The following is a 16242-nucleotide window of genomic DNA, read 5'->3' as shown; positions in this document are numbered from 1 at the left end:
ATGATCATCAACGTACCTGACACAGTGAGCACTGGAAGCCACGCTGCAACTTATTTCATCCTTGGGTGGCAGGGTGATGCGTTTGTTTTACAATTTCTGTGGCCCTTACGGTGCAACCGGGTACGACTACAGTACATTTCCTAACGGTTACACCGCACAACCTCGTCATCTGAATTGTGGGTTAATATATTTTTAATCCATTAAATTATTATTGATTATTAATTAATCAATTGTGAGATGGCTGAAGGTGAGCATGTGTGAGACAGAGAAATAGAATTTGTGATTAAAAGAATAAAAAGGAAATAATTTATGTTAGCGTGTGTTTGAAAGAAAGAATGTTTGAAGATGAGACTGACAGAAAGTGAATGAACAGGTGCAGTGTGTGTGTGTGTGTGTGTGCGTGCATGTGCGAACCAGGTACTCACGCATGGTCTACGGGCCAGAAGTTGATCAGAGTGACAGGACTGCAAGACAAAAAAACGTGAGATGATGTCACAAGAAGTGAGAGGACACTGCACAGCAAGGCATGGTGGGAGTTGTAGTATGGAAGGCAGCGGGGGCAGATGTGGGGGATGTGGGTTGGGGGTGAGACTATACTGAAGACAGTGTGATAAATTATGAGTTAAAGTGCGCAGGTACATGCATGGGCACACTCACACAAACAAAAAACAAACAACAAAGTATCATTATTGATAAGGAATTTATTACTGATCGACCTGCCTGGTTCAATAAAACTATTAAAAAGTCATCAATAAAAAAGCAGGACAATAAAATATTTCAACCATAACAAAACACTCATGTGATGTGAGATATCCAACCTTGATGTGTGCATGCACTTACAGCTGAGTATATTTTTATCCAAGAGAGCAGAGTCAAGAACGTCCAACGCACCAACACAACACAAAGAGTGTGTGTAGTTGCATCACAGAACAAACAAACACAATTCACAGTTACAGAGTAATCCTATGCAAAATGTTACTGTGTGCGTGTGTGTTCTAACACTCTCACATTAGCTTCAACCTTCAAGCCTCTCATCCATCACTTACGGACTGTAAGTGCTGAAAACTGTGAAGCCTTTACAATATTATGTTTAATTAATTTTCCTCTTTTTATGTTATTATTTAATACAAACTTTGCTGTTGATTCATTTTTCTTTCAATCGACTAATCGACAAATTGTTGAGTATATATATGCTTATCTCCGCTGTTATTACAATCTAAAGGAATAGTTTGACATTTTGAGAAATGTGCTTATTCACTTTCTTGCCAAGACTATTACTGGGACTATTTCTAGTCTAGTCTAGTGCATAAGCCCTGGTAAAACGGCACATGGTAGTTTTCACACCTCGGGTTTTGTATGAATTAAACAAACCAAGTACAGAATCTTGATTTGTGAGTTTTTGGGGGCAGAGGTAGGAAAATTTTGTCAAACCTGAAGTCCATTCCCAAGTTCATTTTTCAGTCTTTGGACTTGAACTGTCAGACCACTTTTTCTCACATCTTTCAACAAGCAGCATCAAACACACACTTGAAACAAACTAAACATGTGCCGTGTAGGCAGCAAACACACATTACAAGAAACACACGGGTACACACACACACACAACATCGCAAAAACCCTATCACAGCCGAATCTTTGCTATTAAACTATGGCTACGCTGCATTGCATGCATGTGTGTATGCATGGATTTAAACTAAATGTCTTATTGCAATAAGAGACTTGTTAGTGTATTTGATTGTGTGTGTGTGTGTAATCTAATTCAGGTCACAGCACTTAGAGTGGCTCTCAGTTTATAATAAAACCTTGTCTCTCTTCCTGTTTGCCTCTGAGTGAGTGTGTGTGTGTGTGTGTGTGTGTGCGCGCGCGTGCGTCTGTGACTCACGTCTCCATGTTGTCCCCCTCCAGGATTGTCTGGACAGGCAGGTAGCCCATGCGTGGGTGTTTCGCAAAGTAGCGCTTGGTCCTGAACTTGTTCTTCAGCACCTTGGCAAAGTCCCTGACATCCTCCCCTGATGTAGTCTGGAGAGAGGGACGGCACAAAGGTGGCTTTGTTCACTCCGTGGGAGTGGGGCAAACACACAAACACACCTTTAAAGAGCATGCCGCTCATTCACTTCAGGCCCTTTTGACTTTATTTACACATTTAGTCCAGTGCAATTATTGCCCTCATCGCAGTTACAAGAAAGAGGAAACAGATTTCTGACAGTGTCTTTAGTTCAGCCTTGGGTCTGGGCTTACAAAAAACAAACTTTAACCCTTTCCTTCCGAGAGGGAGATTATATTTTGGTTTCCTCATTTCAAGTAAGCAATTTGTAAAATCTCTTAATATTCTCTGACTTTCCCTTTAGAGCTGTTTTTAGTTTCAACATGCTAATTTATTTTTTTTGCTGAAATCAGCTGCTGCTGGAAATGGGGTGCGGAGAGTAGTACGAGTGAACCAAAACAGTAGCTACGAGCTATAAAACCAAAATCAGGAGCCGGTAAATCACCCCATGGAACAGAGGGTACGGCAGAGCTGGTGATAATTCTCTGTGGCTTTGTCTCGACAAGTGACTCCTTCCACATCACACACACATTTGATTCATTGTTAAAGGACTAGTTGGGCAAAGGAATGGTTGCTAATGGGATTTTTGGAAGGAGATTGAGACCACTCTTATGTCTGTACTCTAAAAATAAAAAAATAAAAACAAAGCTAAGGCCAGCGGGCGATTAGCTTAATGTAGCATACAGTCTGGGAGCAAGGGAAACAGCTAACCTGGCTCTGTTCAAAATTTTCAAAAAATCTGCATGGGAGACATGGGAGCTGTATCGAACTGTGCGAACGCTGTCGACATTTATTTTCCTTTCAATAAAAGGAAAATAAATGTGGTTTGTGGCACGGTCATTTTTAAAAACCATTTTCTAACATTTTATGAACCGAAAAATGTGATGTCCTATGTGATTACGGTCTCACTCATGTTCGTTGGTGATTTGCATCTTAGCTGGTAGGTTTATTAGCACAGGTCTGAGTGTGCAGAGGGAGGAAGAAAATTATTGGACTGCAAGTCTGGCACTTTGTAATTTACATCTTCACAGTTTACATTTTCGTTTACTCGTGGCAGAGCAGGAGTATTATATATGGAATATATATTTGTTCATACCGGAGTGCAGTATTCGACCATGGGGTACTGCATCTTGTGTCCCTTGGCAACGCGACCAGAGAAGAAGCAGCTTTGGCAAATGTCATAGTTGAAATGTTTCAGACTCCGATACCTGGAGAGAGAAGGAGAAAAAGAGGGAGGTAAGTCGAGAAAGTAAAGAGAGGAAAAAAAAGAAGAAGGAGAGAGCAAAGGTGGGAGGGGTAAATGTAAATAAAAAGAGTGTAAACAAAAGACAGAGTGGAAGAAAGAGAAGAAAGGGCCGAAAGTGGAGAGGAAGAAAGAGAGAGAAAAGAACTGGGGAGAATCAGCAAAGGAGGGAAATTTACGGCTTTGTTTTCTCCAGGGTAGAGGCAGTTAAAATTCTTTCTGCCTAGTACCTAAATGAGAAATTTATCTCCAGGCCCTGGGACTATTGAAATTTATCACCACTCTTGTCATGAAGGGGCCCATCAACAATAGAAGAGACACACCTCCTTTTATAGGTCCCAACCTCTAGTTAAAAAAAGGCCCTCTGGGTTCCATCAGGAGGCCTTTATAAATATTACTCCAGTTCTGTCATCATAATCATATCATCAGCTCGCAAAGGGCCTCATGCAAGAATTTTTTTGTATTCTTATCATAAACCGGGCCTGCTTTTTTTTCTGTGAGGTTTGTGTCTCACGAGTGCCCCTGATGAAACCAATCAGTTAGCTAAATTTCAAGCGTGCCTTAAGGACATAGAGACCTGGATGACCTGCAATTTTCCGCTGTAAAACTCAGATAAAACCGAAGCGATTGTACTTGGCCCTAAACACCTCAGAAACACGTTATCTAATAACATAGTTACCTTTAACTCTCACCTAAAAAAGAAAAAATTCAAGGACTGCCTTTTTTTTTTTCACTTATGTAACATTGCAAAAATCATGTACATCCTGTCTCGAAAAGATGCAGAAAAACTAGTCCTTGCTTTTGTTACTTCTAGGCTGGATTATTGTAATTCCTTATTATCAGGCTGCTCCAACAAGTCTCTAAATACTTTCCAGCTGATCCAGAATGCTACAGTGCGAATACTGACAGGAACCAGGAAAAGACATCACATTTCCCCCGTGTTAGCTTCTCTGCATTGGCTCCCTGAAAAATTCAGAATAGAATTTAAAATCCTCCTCCTCACCTACAAAGCCCTTAATGGTCAGGCACCATCATATCTTAAAGAGCTCATAGTGCCCTATTACCCCACTAGAACACTGTGCTCCCAGAATACAGGCTTTACTTGTGGTTCCTAGAGCCTCCAAAAGTAGAACAGGAGGCAGCGCCTTCAGTTATCAGGCTCCTCTACTGCGGAACCTTCTTCCAGTTTTGGTCCGGGAGGCAGACGCCCTCTCCACGTTTAGGAGCAGGCTTAAAACCTTCCTTTTTGATACAGCTTATAGTTAGGGCTGGCTCAGGCTGGGCTTGAACCATCTCCCAGTAATGCCTCTATAGGCCTACACTGCTGGGGGACTTCCCATGGTGCACTGAGCTCCTCTCCCTCTCCATCTGTACGCATCCATATCCCATCAATGCTTGTTACTATCTCAGCATCTTCTCTCTCCTGTAGTTTTGTGCTCTCTCGTCTCTCTCCTCTCTCCTCCTGTTGCTTTCTGCAGGTATTTCTGCCCCTGATGCTGCAGAAAGCAACTGGAGGAGAGATATTCTTATGTACTATCTGTACATGTTTCACACAACAGGTCTGGACAACGTGCATTTTTTTTCGTACCTAAGAGAAAATTCTAAATACCAGACATTTCTAAATACCTTAAATCACTCACACATGACACCTAGGAACAGATGTGTTCATATGAGTGGTTCTTGCTCGAGGCTTGATAGGAGCAGAAAATATGTCAAACAAATAAAAAACTAAAAACTAAACAGCTGGTTATAAAACACCTCGCCGGGTGTCTTGATAAAGAGAATCGCTTTGTGGAGACGGCCTTGGGGCCTTTCCAATTGGTCTTAATTGAAATAGAATTTTAGGCTTTATTTATGTAATGAGAGGAAGAACAGAATGCTCTACAGCAAAATAGCTCCAATTTGTGCTCATTTCTTTTGACTAGACCATTAAGATTTGCTGTTCAAAAGGTGGATTCAGTCTGGAACATTCACCTATAAAGCCAAGCTAAAAATGGTGAACTCTTTAATGGACAACTGTACTGTAAAACAAAAAGTGGTTGTGCTGCGATGGCGTGACTCTACTAACCTGAATCCTATGATGGGACACTCCTTGCAGATGTTACACTTGGCCTGGTGCTTGGCGGTCTCAGCGGCGGCCACACGGTGCAGGACGGGTAACCACACCATGGACTGGGGCTCCAGACGCATCCAGTCCAGGAACATGGCTGCCTCTAGCTCCGGTTTATTGTTGGCCTGGAAATTGCAGGAAGCTCGGTATGTAAAATTGTTTCCAATTCCAAATTGAAGAGTTGCGGAGACAGCAAACAAAAATAATCGGAGACGACATGTTAGCTTCATGCATCACCTTCCCATCAGCAGTGACTCTTACAACTCCAGGGTTTTGGAGTTTCCATGGAATTGACCCCCCCACATCTCCCTCCCTCCCCCCCTGAGGCAGCAGCTGGAATGAAGCTCAACTGTCTCCAGTTCTAGGGGTAGATGATATCAGACCGTCCACCTGGTGTGCGTGTCTGAGTCTGACTCAGACTTTATTCATGCCTGATTTTGTGTGTGTGTCAAATTATCTCGGCCTAAAAAGGACTGTTTGTTTAAGCCTCGTAATCACTGAAAATGGGAGCAGGAGCCTTCTGTTGGTGGCAATTTGCAAAATTGTCTGTCAGACACTGGTGTCTGGAACATAATTTGTACATTTTATGCATATTTACACAGTCTGTAAAGATTTCTCAACTTTTTTTTATTCCATCTATTATCACTAAAAAGGTTTGTGATGCTTCAGGGTAGAAACAATCAAGGAGCCAGGCTATTACAGCCTCAAAAGCATAAAAAACAACAACTTGTTGCTGACAGCTCCCTCATCTATCGAGGCTCGTGTAAGTGGCTCTGTCAATCAATGTGTGTGTAAAATGTCTTCAATAAAATCACAAACAAAACAGGTATGCAGAAGGTGATACATGCTCATCTTAAATCCCAGGGGACTATGATTATCTCCAGCAGTCCCAGTCTGATGCTTGTTATGCCTGTCAAGCTTTTTCTGTTCCCGCACGCCCCATCTGCAGGTTACGTAAGGGCGGCAGATTCACCATCGAAGTGTTTGTCACAAACAAACTTCGTCGTGTAGAGAAATCCGAGGCTTGACAGGCCTGCTGAGTCTAGTTCACGTTGCTTGGCTGCGTTTGGACAGTTAAGTCGATGTTTGGGGAAGGGATTTAGCGAATGGTCAGTTTTCTGTACCGTTGCCTTTTCGCAGCACGTGACAACGGTTTTACTTTGAGAATAAGGAAAAAAAAAAGCTAAACTCTTGTGCGGGTGGATATGTTGTGTTCATCCTGTCCTATTTGTCTGAGATTTTTTTTTGTGCATGTCCAAAAAAAAGGTCCGTGTTTCCATTCCAGCTACATCTTCACTGCTGTAAGACATGATTTGTTTGACCCCCTGCAGTTACTTCTCCTGCCTGATGCTTAAACTCAAGCGCTTCCCCACCCCCCCTTACCCCGACCGTGTTTACTGGAGTGTGTGATGCACTTGTTCTCCCTCTTGTTTTTATCATCCCTGGTTTTATCGTTGTCTTGCCCAATATTTCTGGATTAGCTCTTAGTGACAATCCAGTTTCTTCCTATAAATAAACCTGATTTAGCCTGAAATAAACATAGATGCTTGATGGGGCTGTGGAGAATACGTGGTCTTCATCTGGAGGCCCCTTAGGCATCAGTGCAAATAGACATCTGTGCAATTGCAGCATTGGACAGTCCCGTTACTATTATTAGTATATACATCCATTATTACTGTGTGCGACTCTGTAGAAAGTCAAACCAGACTGCTAACTCAGACTGAAACAGTTAGAAGTGAGTGTTTGCGTGTGACGTACAAACTGGAAGCAGCTGCGGACGGAGGGCTCGATGTTGGAGCCGCCGAAGGAGGCAACCTCGCCGAGCTGCCGGGGGATTTGGATGGAGTCGTGGAGGAGGAGGCCCAGACGACGCTGGTCACAGAAACCGGTTGCGCTGGCAACCTGTCGGAACAAGACTGCAGGAGGGAAAGAGGAGGGCGAGAAGGGGCAGGGGAGAAGGATAGAAAGTGGAAGTGGCGGACAAGGGGAAAAATGAGGGACAAAGGGAGGTGGGAGAGGACAAATAAGACAGAGGGAAAGGGATGGGTGGCAACAGATGGAGAGAGAATAGATAAAGAGGAGAGTAAAGGCAGGGGGCGAGTTAAGGAGAGGCATAGATGTTGGAAGACTGGACAGAGGAAGAGATAAGAGAGACCTAGAAACTTGCTGCATTTTTGTGAAAAAATTTGCTGGCTGGAATGAAAAATATGGCAGCAGTGTGATTTGCCCCTTTTTCTCCAGTTGCTGTTACTGAAAATGTTGCTGTTTACACGAGCAACAGAAACGCTACCACACCCCAAAGACGCGAGTGATTCACTTTCCCAGGCTATGTAGCAGACGTCGTACGATGTGCATCAAAACACAGGTGCCCATTGTTTCCTGTGTTAATACCACACACTGACATCTTGACGTACAGTATGTTAACTCTCCGGAGGAGCAGCGATTTCATCTCGCTTGCACCAAAGATCTGCAGTGGATGAAGTATTCAGATTGTTGACTTAAGCAAAAGTATAAAAACCACAATCTAAAAATGTGTAATGACAAAGTACTGATTCTGCAGTAAAATGTCCCCTCTGACTGATATATTATTATATAAATGACACTATTAGACTGTTAATATTGATGCATCAGTGTGTAAACGTTTACTGTTGTAGCTGGTTGAGGTGGAGCTAGTTTTAACTACTTTATATACAGTATAGTAGTTCAGTCCAGTGGTTCCCAAGCCAGGGGTCGGGCCCCTCCAAAGGGTACAAGATAAATCCGAGGGGTCATGATTGGATTGAGGGGAGAGGGAAGAAGAGGAGACTAAATTGTGCTAAACAAATAATTATTTAATCATTTATTTTTTTGACTTTTCTCTAATCTTGTGTTTGTGGTGGAATAGTTGATAATTCGATCTCTTTTGGCCTTCAGTTATCTCGATGAGACCATGTGAGAAGTTTAGAGGGGAAATGACTCTTTGGTGGGACAGTTATCAACTCAGAGATGTCTGAAATGTGACACTAGTGTTCTGAAAGGAGTCACAAGAAAACAAAAGTTGGGAACCACTGATTTAATCTATAAACATCATATTTTATAAACTTATCATATGTTTTTACCTGTAAATAAACTAGTAACTATAGAGGTCAGATAAATATAGTGGAGTAAAGAGTCCAATGTTTCCCTCTGATTTATAGCAGAGTAGAAGTATGAAGTAGCATTAAATGGAAATACTCAAATAAAGTAGTACCTCAATATTGTATTTAATCACAGTACGTAAGTTACTTTTAACCACCACAGATCACGAAACCCCCAGTTACTGTAAATTGAATATTTCTATTCTGTATGTCTTGGACTGCAACTAACAATTATACAATTACTTTTATTGTCGGTTAAAATGTTGATTATTTTTTCAATTAAATGTTTAGTCAGATAAGAGTGAAAGATGCTCTGCACAATTTCCCAGAGCCCCAAGATGTCTTCAAATTAGTTCAACAGCCTCAAAACCGAAGAGATTCCATCCACAATTTCATAAAACAGAGAAAAGCAGCAAGCTGTCATATTTAAAAAGATGAAACAAAAAATTGTTGACATTTTTGCTTAATAAATAACTGGAAAGATTGCTTGATTATCAAAACAGAACTAACGAAACTAAAAAATGATGCACTTGAAGATAATGCTGTTAAACTGAATGACTTACATCTGTATTTATCTTCCAGGTGAGCCTTGCAGAGCGAGATGATTCCAGTTTTGAATGACAGAGTCCGGATCTTTCCAGTGCGACCACTACCACCCAAAAAAAAAATATGTAAGAATATGGGAAATCTCACTCAAATAATGGAAACTCTTCTATGTGGGTGTGGAGAGCGTGCTACACGTACGTGTCGTAGACGTTGAGCAGCCAGTTGAGGCACATGTCGACGCACAGCGGGACATTGACAAGGTGGGAGTGGCTCTGCTCCAGCCTCTGGTACAGGCTGGTCAGGCAAGTGACCAGCTGGGAGATGTCCAGCAGCTGCTCGTTCTGCTTCAGACCGTGCTGCTCGAGCACCTCGCACGCCATGGGCATGCTCAGCAGGTCCACTGCAGAAAGAGAGGAGGAGGGTTAGTTCACGTCTGAGGCGAACGGTGCTCAGTACTCTGACTGTCCTTCGACAAGATCGGCGGGGTTCAAACCCTTCAAGTGTCCTTGAGCTCAATGCTGCTCAAGAACAGTAGTAAGAAGGGGACTTCACTCCAGGGATCCATAGAATATCATATTAATCATCTTTATCATTCATTAAGTCAACTAAAGAAAGAGAGAGAGGAGAGAGGTTAGATGGGAAGAATGCCGCAAACGGGACATTAATTTTCTTCGAAAATATTTTTCTGTTTTTGAATGTTGTTTTGCAGAAACAAGGTCTGATTATACCATCTAGAAATCTGCCAATTGAATCTCTCAGATGCTGTCTGGCAAGTTTGTTTAGTGAAGTTTGTGACTCACAAAACTCTCAACTTTCATCTTTGGCACACCAGCTGTTTCCCTTTTCCTCTTTCAAGAACACACACAACAAAGGACAGCATGAGAGAGGCACACAGAACACATACTGAAAGTCATTTTTAATTCAAACAACCATTCGAACATGAAACAAGAACGGGTTTAATTACAATGAACAACAGATTCCATTTTTGTCTCCACCAGCTCCTGAGGAAATATCTGGCTCTTCAGTCACTCTCGCTCCACTGGCTTCACCAGCTGGTTTCTAACCGTGTCATGTCTGCTGTTTGATGCAGGTCAGGTTATGGACAGTGGTTTCATCAGAGCTTTTGCACAGAAACCATATGATGAGAGCGTTGAGACTGAACCAAAAAGTAAATTATTATTGGCCATAAAACCAAAACAATGAGCTCAAAGACACTAAAATGCTCTTTTGAGCTGAGGAGAGCTGCAGATTTGGGTGATAATTTTTTGTAGGTTTGTCACTTAGAGCGACTCCTTCTGCATTACACAGTCATCTGATCCATTTTTTAAAAAAAAGTTATTTATCTTATTATTTGGCATTTTTAACCTTGATTGGATAGTCGGTGTTGAAGAGCCAGACAGGGAACAGGGGGAGAGTGAGGGGCAACACAGGTCCCACCCTGTGGAACCACTGACGGTGGCTATGTGGCATGTGCTATAACCATTGAGCTACCAAGGCACTCCCCTGTGATCCATTGTTAATATAAAAATATTGATGATAGCAGTTTTAATAAGTTTTGTTTATACATTATGCACTTTTTTTTAATATACCAGTATCACGACTATTGTTTTTTTATTCCTTTATGCTCCTTTTTTACATTTGATTTTAATTTCTTTTTGTCATGAATATACTGCAGTAGAGGTTTCTGTATCTTGTTTAAATGACTAGACCTGCAACGACTAGTCAATCAACAGAAACTACATCTATTTTTAAGAAAAAATATGAAACATTTGTTGGTTCCAACTTCTCAATTGTGAAGATTTGATGCTTTTTTGATCAAAAACCCTATTATAATACTAAATTGAATATTTCTGGGCTTTGGGCTGTTGGACAAGTATCTGAAGATCTCATCTTATGGTGTGAGAGTATTTTTCATTATTGTCTGATATTTTATAGACAAAACAATTAATGAATTATTCTAAAAACTATTTAGCAGGTTAATTGATAATGAAATTAATTATTAGTTATAGATAATAACTAAATAACTAAATATATAATAAATAACTAATATATTTAAACATTGCCTTGGTGTAGCCAAATACAAACAGAATTAAAAAAGAAAAACATAATTATGTACTATTATATAATACCTTTAAGCCAAATAATAAAACATCTAAGTAATCCAGGAGAAATCAAAGAGGTGAAGAAATTAGTAGGAGTAACAAGATTGACCTGATAAAGAAAAAAACACAAGGAGAGGAGATTGAGGGAAACAAAGAGATAAGAAGAATTGGAGAGTAATGACAGAAAGATACAAAGGCCCACGTCTGTGAGCACAGTATTACAGAAATAAAAAAAGGAGAAAATTTTCAACCACCCCCTGCCTTTGTCAGGGTTAAGCACCAAACCTGTTCTTTTTTTATTTTTAGAAAACCTTGATAACATAAATAGTGCTTCTGTGCTATATGGCTGCATCCAGCTATACGCCTTAAAACATATCACACACAGAACAGCTCGTAGGCGGTCACACTCTCTACAGATCAACTGGCGAGAGACGTGAAGGATGAGTAAACACACATATGGACACAAGCGCGTGCACACAGACACACACACAAACACACACACACACAGACACACACAGACAGACAGACAGACAGTAAGAGCAGAGAGGCAAATAAGGTAGAAGTAGAGAGAATAAGTGGAAGAAGAGGAAGCAAAGAAGAGACACTGGAGACGAAGAACGACAAAGAACAAATTGAAAAAGGAGATGGAAGGAAAGAAAGAACAAAGGAGAAGTGTGGGAGGGCTGGAACACAATGAGAGGAGCACTCGTGATGAGGAAGGAGTGTACTTGAAGCAAAGGACAAAAACCCTATGACACAAATACAAGAGAGTTATATACAAGTACATTATACACTCACTGAGGTCTTTATTAGGAACACCTGTACACCTGCTTATTAATGCAGTTATCCAATCAGCCAATCATGTGGCAGTAAGGCAGTGCATGAAATCCTGCAGATACAAGTCAGGAGCTTCAGTTAATGTTCACATTAAACATCAGAATAGAGGAAAAATGGGATCTCAGTTATTTTGACTGTGGCATGATTGTTGGTGCCAGACGGGCTGGTTTGAGTATTTCTGAAGCAGCTGATCTCCTCACACAACAGTCTCAAGAGTTTTTACTCAGAATGGTGTGAAAAACAAAAACATCCAGTGAGCAGCAGTTCTGTGGATGGAAACGCCTTGTTGATGAGAGAGGTCAGAATAAAATGGCCAGACTGGTTGGAGCTGACAGAAATGCTACAGTAACTCAGATAACCAGTCTTTACAACTGTGGTGAGAAGAAAAGCATCTGAGAATGAGCAACACGTCCAACCTTGAGGTGGATGAGCTACAACAGCAGAAGAACACGTTGGGTTCCACTCCTGTCAGTCAAGGAACAGAAATCTGAGGTTTCAGTGGACACAGACTCCCTAAAACTGGACAGCTGAAGACTGGAAAAACGTAGCCTGGTCTGATGAATCTGGATTTCTGCTGACCCAACCTGCCTTGTGTCAACAGTCCAGGCTGGTGGTGGTGGTGTAATGGTGTGGGGAATGTTTTCTTGGCCCCTAATACCAATCAATCATGGTTTGAATGCCACAGCCTGTCTGAGTATTGTTGCTGACCATGTGAACCCCTTAAGGCCAAAGTTTACTATCTTCTAGTGGCTACTTCCAGCATGATAATGCTCCATGTCACAAAGCAAAAGTCGTCTCAAGCTGGTTTCATGAACATGACAATGAGTTCAGTGAACTGCAGTGACCTCCCCAGTCACCAGATCTGAATCCAGTAGAACACCTTTGGGATTTGGTAAAACAAGAGACTGGCAGCATGAATGTGCGGCTGACAAACCTGAGGAAACGATGTGATGCAGCCATGTCCACCTGGAGCAGAATCTCACAGGAATGTTTCCACATCTTGTGGAATCCATATCATGAAGAACTGAGGCTGTTTTGAGTGCAAAATGAGGAACTACCCAGTATTAGTATGGTGTTCCTAATAAAGTGCTGTAGGCAGTACTCTGTTGACCTGAGGAGAGCTGCAGATTTGGGTGATAATTGTCGGTACGTTTGTCACTTCGAGCGACTCCTTTCAAATTACACATAGTTATTTGATCCATTGCTTTTTATTCTTATTATTTGGCATTTTTCACCTTAATTGAATGGTCAGTATTGAAGAGGCAGACAGGAAACAGGGGAAGAGTGAGGGGCATGACATGCAACACAGGCCCCACCCAGAATCGAACCATGGACATTGAAGTTATGTGGCATGCGCTGTAACCATTGAGCTACTTACAGCAGAGAGCCTTCTGCAGACGTCTGAGCTTCATGGCTGTTCGGTAGGCCGAGAATCGAACATTGTTCAGGTCAGCTGAGGAAGGAAACAAGAAGGGAGACCAAACGCAGTTAGAGATGAAGAAGGACTGATTGTACTGCATTACTCTGGCTCAACCAAAACTTAGAACCTCATAATGTCTTCATTTCATCCTGGTAGTCATTCAGCTGTCAAGTGCAACATGAAGTGATACTGCATATTGTTTCACATTTAAGCAGTTCATGAGTTTATGAGAAGTTATGGATTAGAGTTAATTTCAGACAGAGACAGAAAGTGTTTGCGAGAAAATGCATCTTACCCAGAGACTGGTAGAGCTCGGCCATCTTGGGATGGTCCCAGCATGTTGTCTGGGTCTGGTGGCTGGAAGGTGACAGAGGAGACAGAATGGTCAGATGCTGAGTCGATCAATCAGATCAACTGAAAAAAATCATGGTGTATTCAATAGGGAGGCTAAGAATAAGCCTCCCTGAAATAATCATGAACGTATTATGCTGAAACTTTTCCAAAATTTCTTGGCTTGCTGATTATTATTTTAATGCAGTAGCTAATATGAAATATAGATAATTGTGTAACTGTATGCACGAAGCTGCAGACTGACAAATAATAAGATGAGTGGGTTGTTCCTGTAGCAGCCATATTAGGTACTGATATCAAAAACCTTATCACATGTTAATAGAATCTTATTCGCAAAATCTACGACCCATCAGGTGAGGTTGATGAGACCTGGTGAAGGCACTAGATGAGAAAGAATCATCAAAGCTGTAACACGTAAACTTGAAGGGAACGTGAATGTCTTTACCAAATTTCAAGACATTCCGTCCAATACTTATAATTTGTATTTCTTCAAAGAACAAAAATGTGAACCTCATGGTCCCAGTAGATAAAGGTCAGGGAATTCCCAAAGTCAGAGGGGTTGAACTGCTGGGAACCATAAATGTCTGCACAAAATTTTATGGCAATCTGTTCAAAGGCTGGATAAAAGTGCTGGATGGCTTGTCCGACATTGCCATTACTAGAGCCATAACCCTGGCAGGGCTTGAAATTTTTTATTTCTTTTGCTAAGGGGCACATTTACCAATTACATTTTTGCAAGAATATAACCACTAGCTTGTAAAGTGCGTTAAATTTCTGTGTCATCAAAGTGCCAAGAGATGGTTTTATTATTTGACAGCACGCTGTTAAAAATGAAAGCAATGCAGGTGGAGAATGCCATCAACGAGTACTGAATCCTTCCATTATAAAAAATAAAAAGAGTTAACTTAGTTTATAATTTTAAGTTTTGTATAATATTCCTAATATTCCACTAAGTTTACTCTACTTGTAAGCTTTGTGTAAATGTATGTAAATCCCAAAAGGAGACTCAAACTCACTGAACTGGCAGAAAACACAGAAATGTGTCATAATTGAATAAAAAAAAATATTTATATACACATATATAGCTGACTCCAATTCTAAGTAAAACATCTGTTTAATCTATAATTAGTTCTTTAAGATCCAAAAAAGATTTTTTTGTTTTAATCAATTTGAATATGTTCAATGCTAGTCAAGTGAAAGCATGAGAAACAAGGGGGATTTTCGGAGGAAGTCCTCTCACTGTTTTTTCTGTCTTACGGGATCATCTCATTCCTTTTAAGAGAACTAGAAAAGAAATGCAGACGCCTGCATGTAGACAACATAAATGACATGTTCATGGTTGCATGGAGGCATGTGTTACTTTGCTGGTGCAGTAAACAAAAGAGCACTAAAATAATACAGCAAAACCTAAAATCATACAGACCCAAACCAATGTCAAACAAATACACTAAATCAAACTAAATATAACAAACATGATTTATTTGAACAAAGTTACCAAAACCAAATTAAAAAATGTATGATGTTAAGAAGATCTAAACATTGGTGTTTACAATTCAAAAAATAAAACCTGTAGACAGTCGCTGATGAATTACATCAGCTTCCCCAAAATCCCACAGTATGACATTAATCCTGTTGTTTGTACGTTTCTCCCCTCCATCTCATAATCTTAGAGAATAACAACCCAATGTGGCACGAATCCACAAAGGCTCCATCCTCCCAGCATCACAGCAGCGGAGAAGTGAAAGAGGCAGAGGGAGAAAGAGAGAGAGATGGTTGCTGTGTCATTCCCCCCGCACACATTCTCTCCTCGTGACTGCTGCTCGCCGCTCACAGGAGACTCGGCTGCGTATTTGTGTGCGCGTGTGTGGAGACACACAGATCGAGCGCACGAGTGAAAAGGGAGTCCGTGTGTGTGATTTACGCCTTAAGAGCAGCAATGGGGCATGTGTATTTTCTCATGTACCAGAATAAATTATGGTAAAGATGACATTTAAGGAAATTATGCTTCTTGCTCGAGGTCTTAAAACCCTTCCTGATGTTTGAGCTGGTGAATTTTGTCCTGCATGTTCTCTGTTAATCCTGTATTGAGTATTTGTCTGCTCATGGGCGAGCACTAATTAACCGAGTCAACTTCTCTGTGGCCCGTGCACTTGGGGAAATAAAGCACTTCTGACAACAACAAAAAACAGAAAACAGTGAGGCTGTCAGAGGAAATGAAACCGGCCTAAAGAATACAGAGGGTGACACCTACAAGAAATGGACAAAAATAGATTGTCTTTACTTTGTCTGAACATGGACAAAATACCTATTACTCCCTATAAACCACCCACCCAACCCCCTTATCATGTCAGAAGATATTGCACTTCAAAGGTGGATATGTCCAAACATATTTTCAACTAAATTAACACAAACCAGACAGCAGAAAGTGACACGGTGCAATAGGTGGGGCTAGAAGATTGGTGAGATAAGAGTC

The 16242-nt window shown here is 41.1% G+C and overlaps 1 protein-coding gene across 1 annotated transcript in view; it reads right to left on the bottom strand.

Moving 5' to 3' along the window:
• The window catches only part of dmd (dystrophin), a 334110-nt gene that overhangs the window by 16181 nt on the left and 301687 nt on the right, over positions 1 to 16242 (bottom strand). Inside the window, exons 68-76 of the mRNA XM_040141867.1 lie at positions 13714 to 13775; positions 13377 to 13451; positions 9258 to 9459; positions 9077 to 9162; positions 7156 to 7313; positions 5356 to 5522; positions 3141 to 3252; positions 1883 to 2019; positions 426 to 464 (exon numbers count right to left, since the gene is read on the bottom strand). Of these exons, the coding sequence (XP_039997801.1) occupies positions 426 to 464; positions 1883 to 2019; positions 3141 to 3252; positions 5356 to 5522; positions 7156 to 7313; positions 9077 to 9162; positions 9258 to 9459; positions 13377 to 13451; positions 13714 to 13775 (1038 nt within the window). The remainder of the gene's footprint in view (positions 1 to 425; positions 465 to 1882; positions 2020 to 3140; positions 3253 to 5355; positions 5523 to 7155; positions 7314 to 9076; positions 9163 to 9257; positions 9460 to 13376; positions 13452 to 13713; positions 13776 to 16242) is intronic.

This window comes from Xiphias gladius, chromosome 13 (assembly GCF_016859285.1).
Source record: "Xiphias gladius isolate SHS-SW01 ecotype Sanya breed wild chromosome 13, ASM1685928v1, whole genome shotgun sequence".
Lineage (NCBI taxonomy): Eukaryota > Metazoa > Chordata > Actinopteri > Istiophoriformes > Xiphiidae > Xiphias > Xiphias gladius.
The sequence above is the reverse complement of the archived record's forward strand: the minus strand, read 5'-3'. Positions and strand labels throughout refer to the sequence as shown.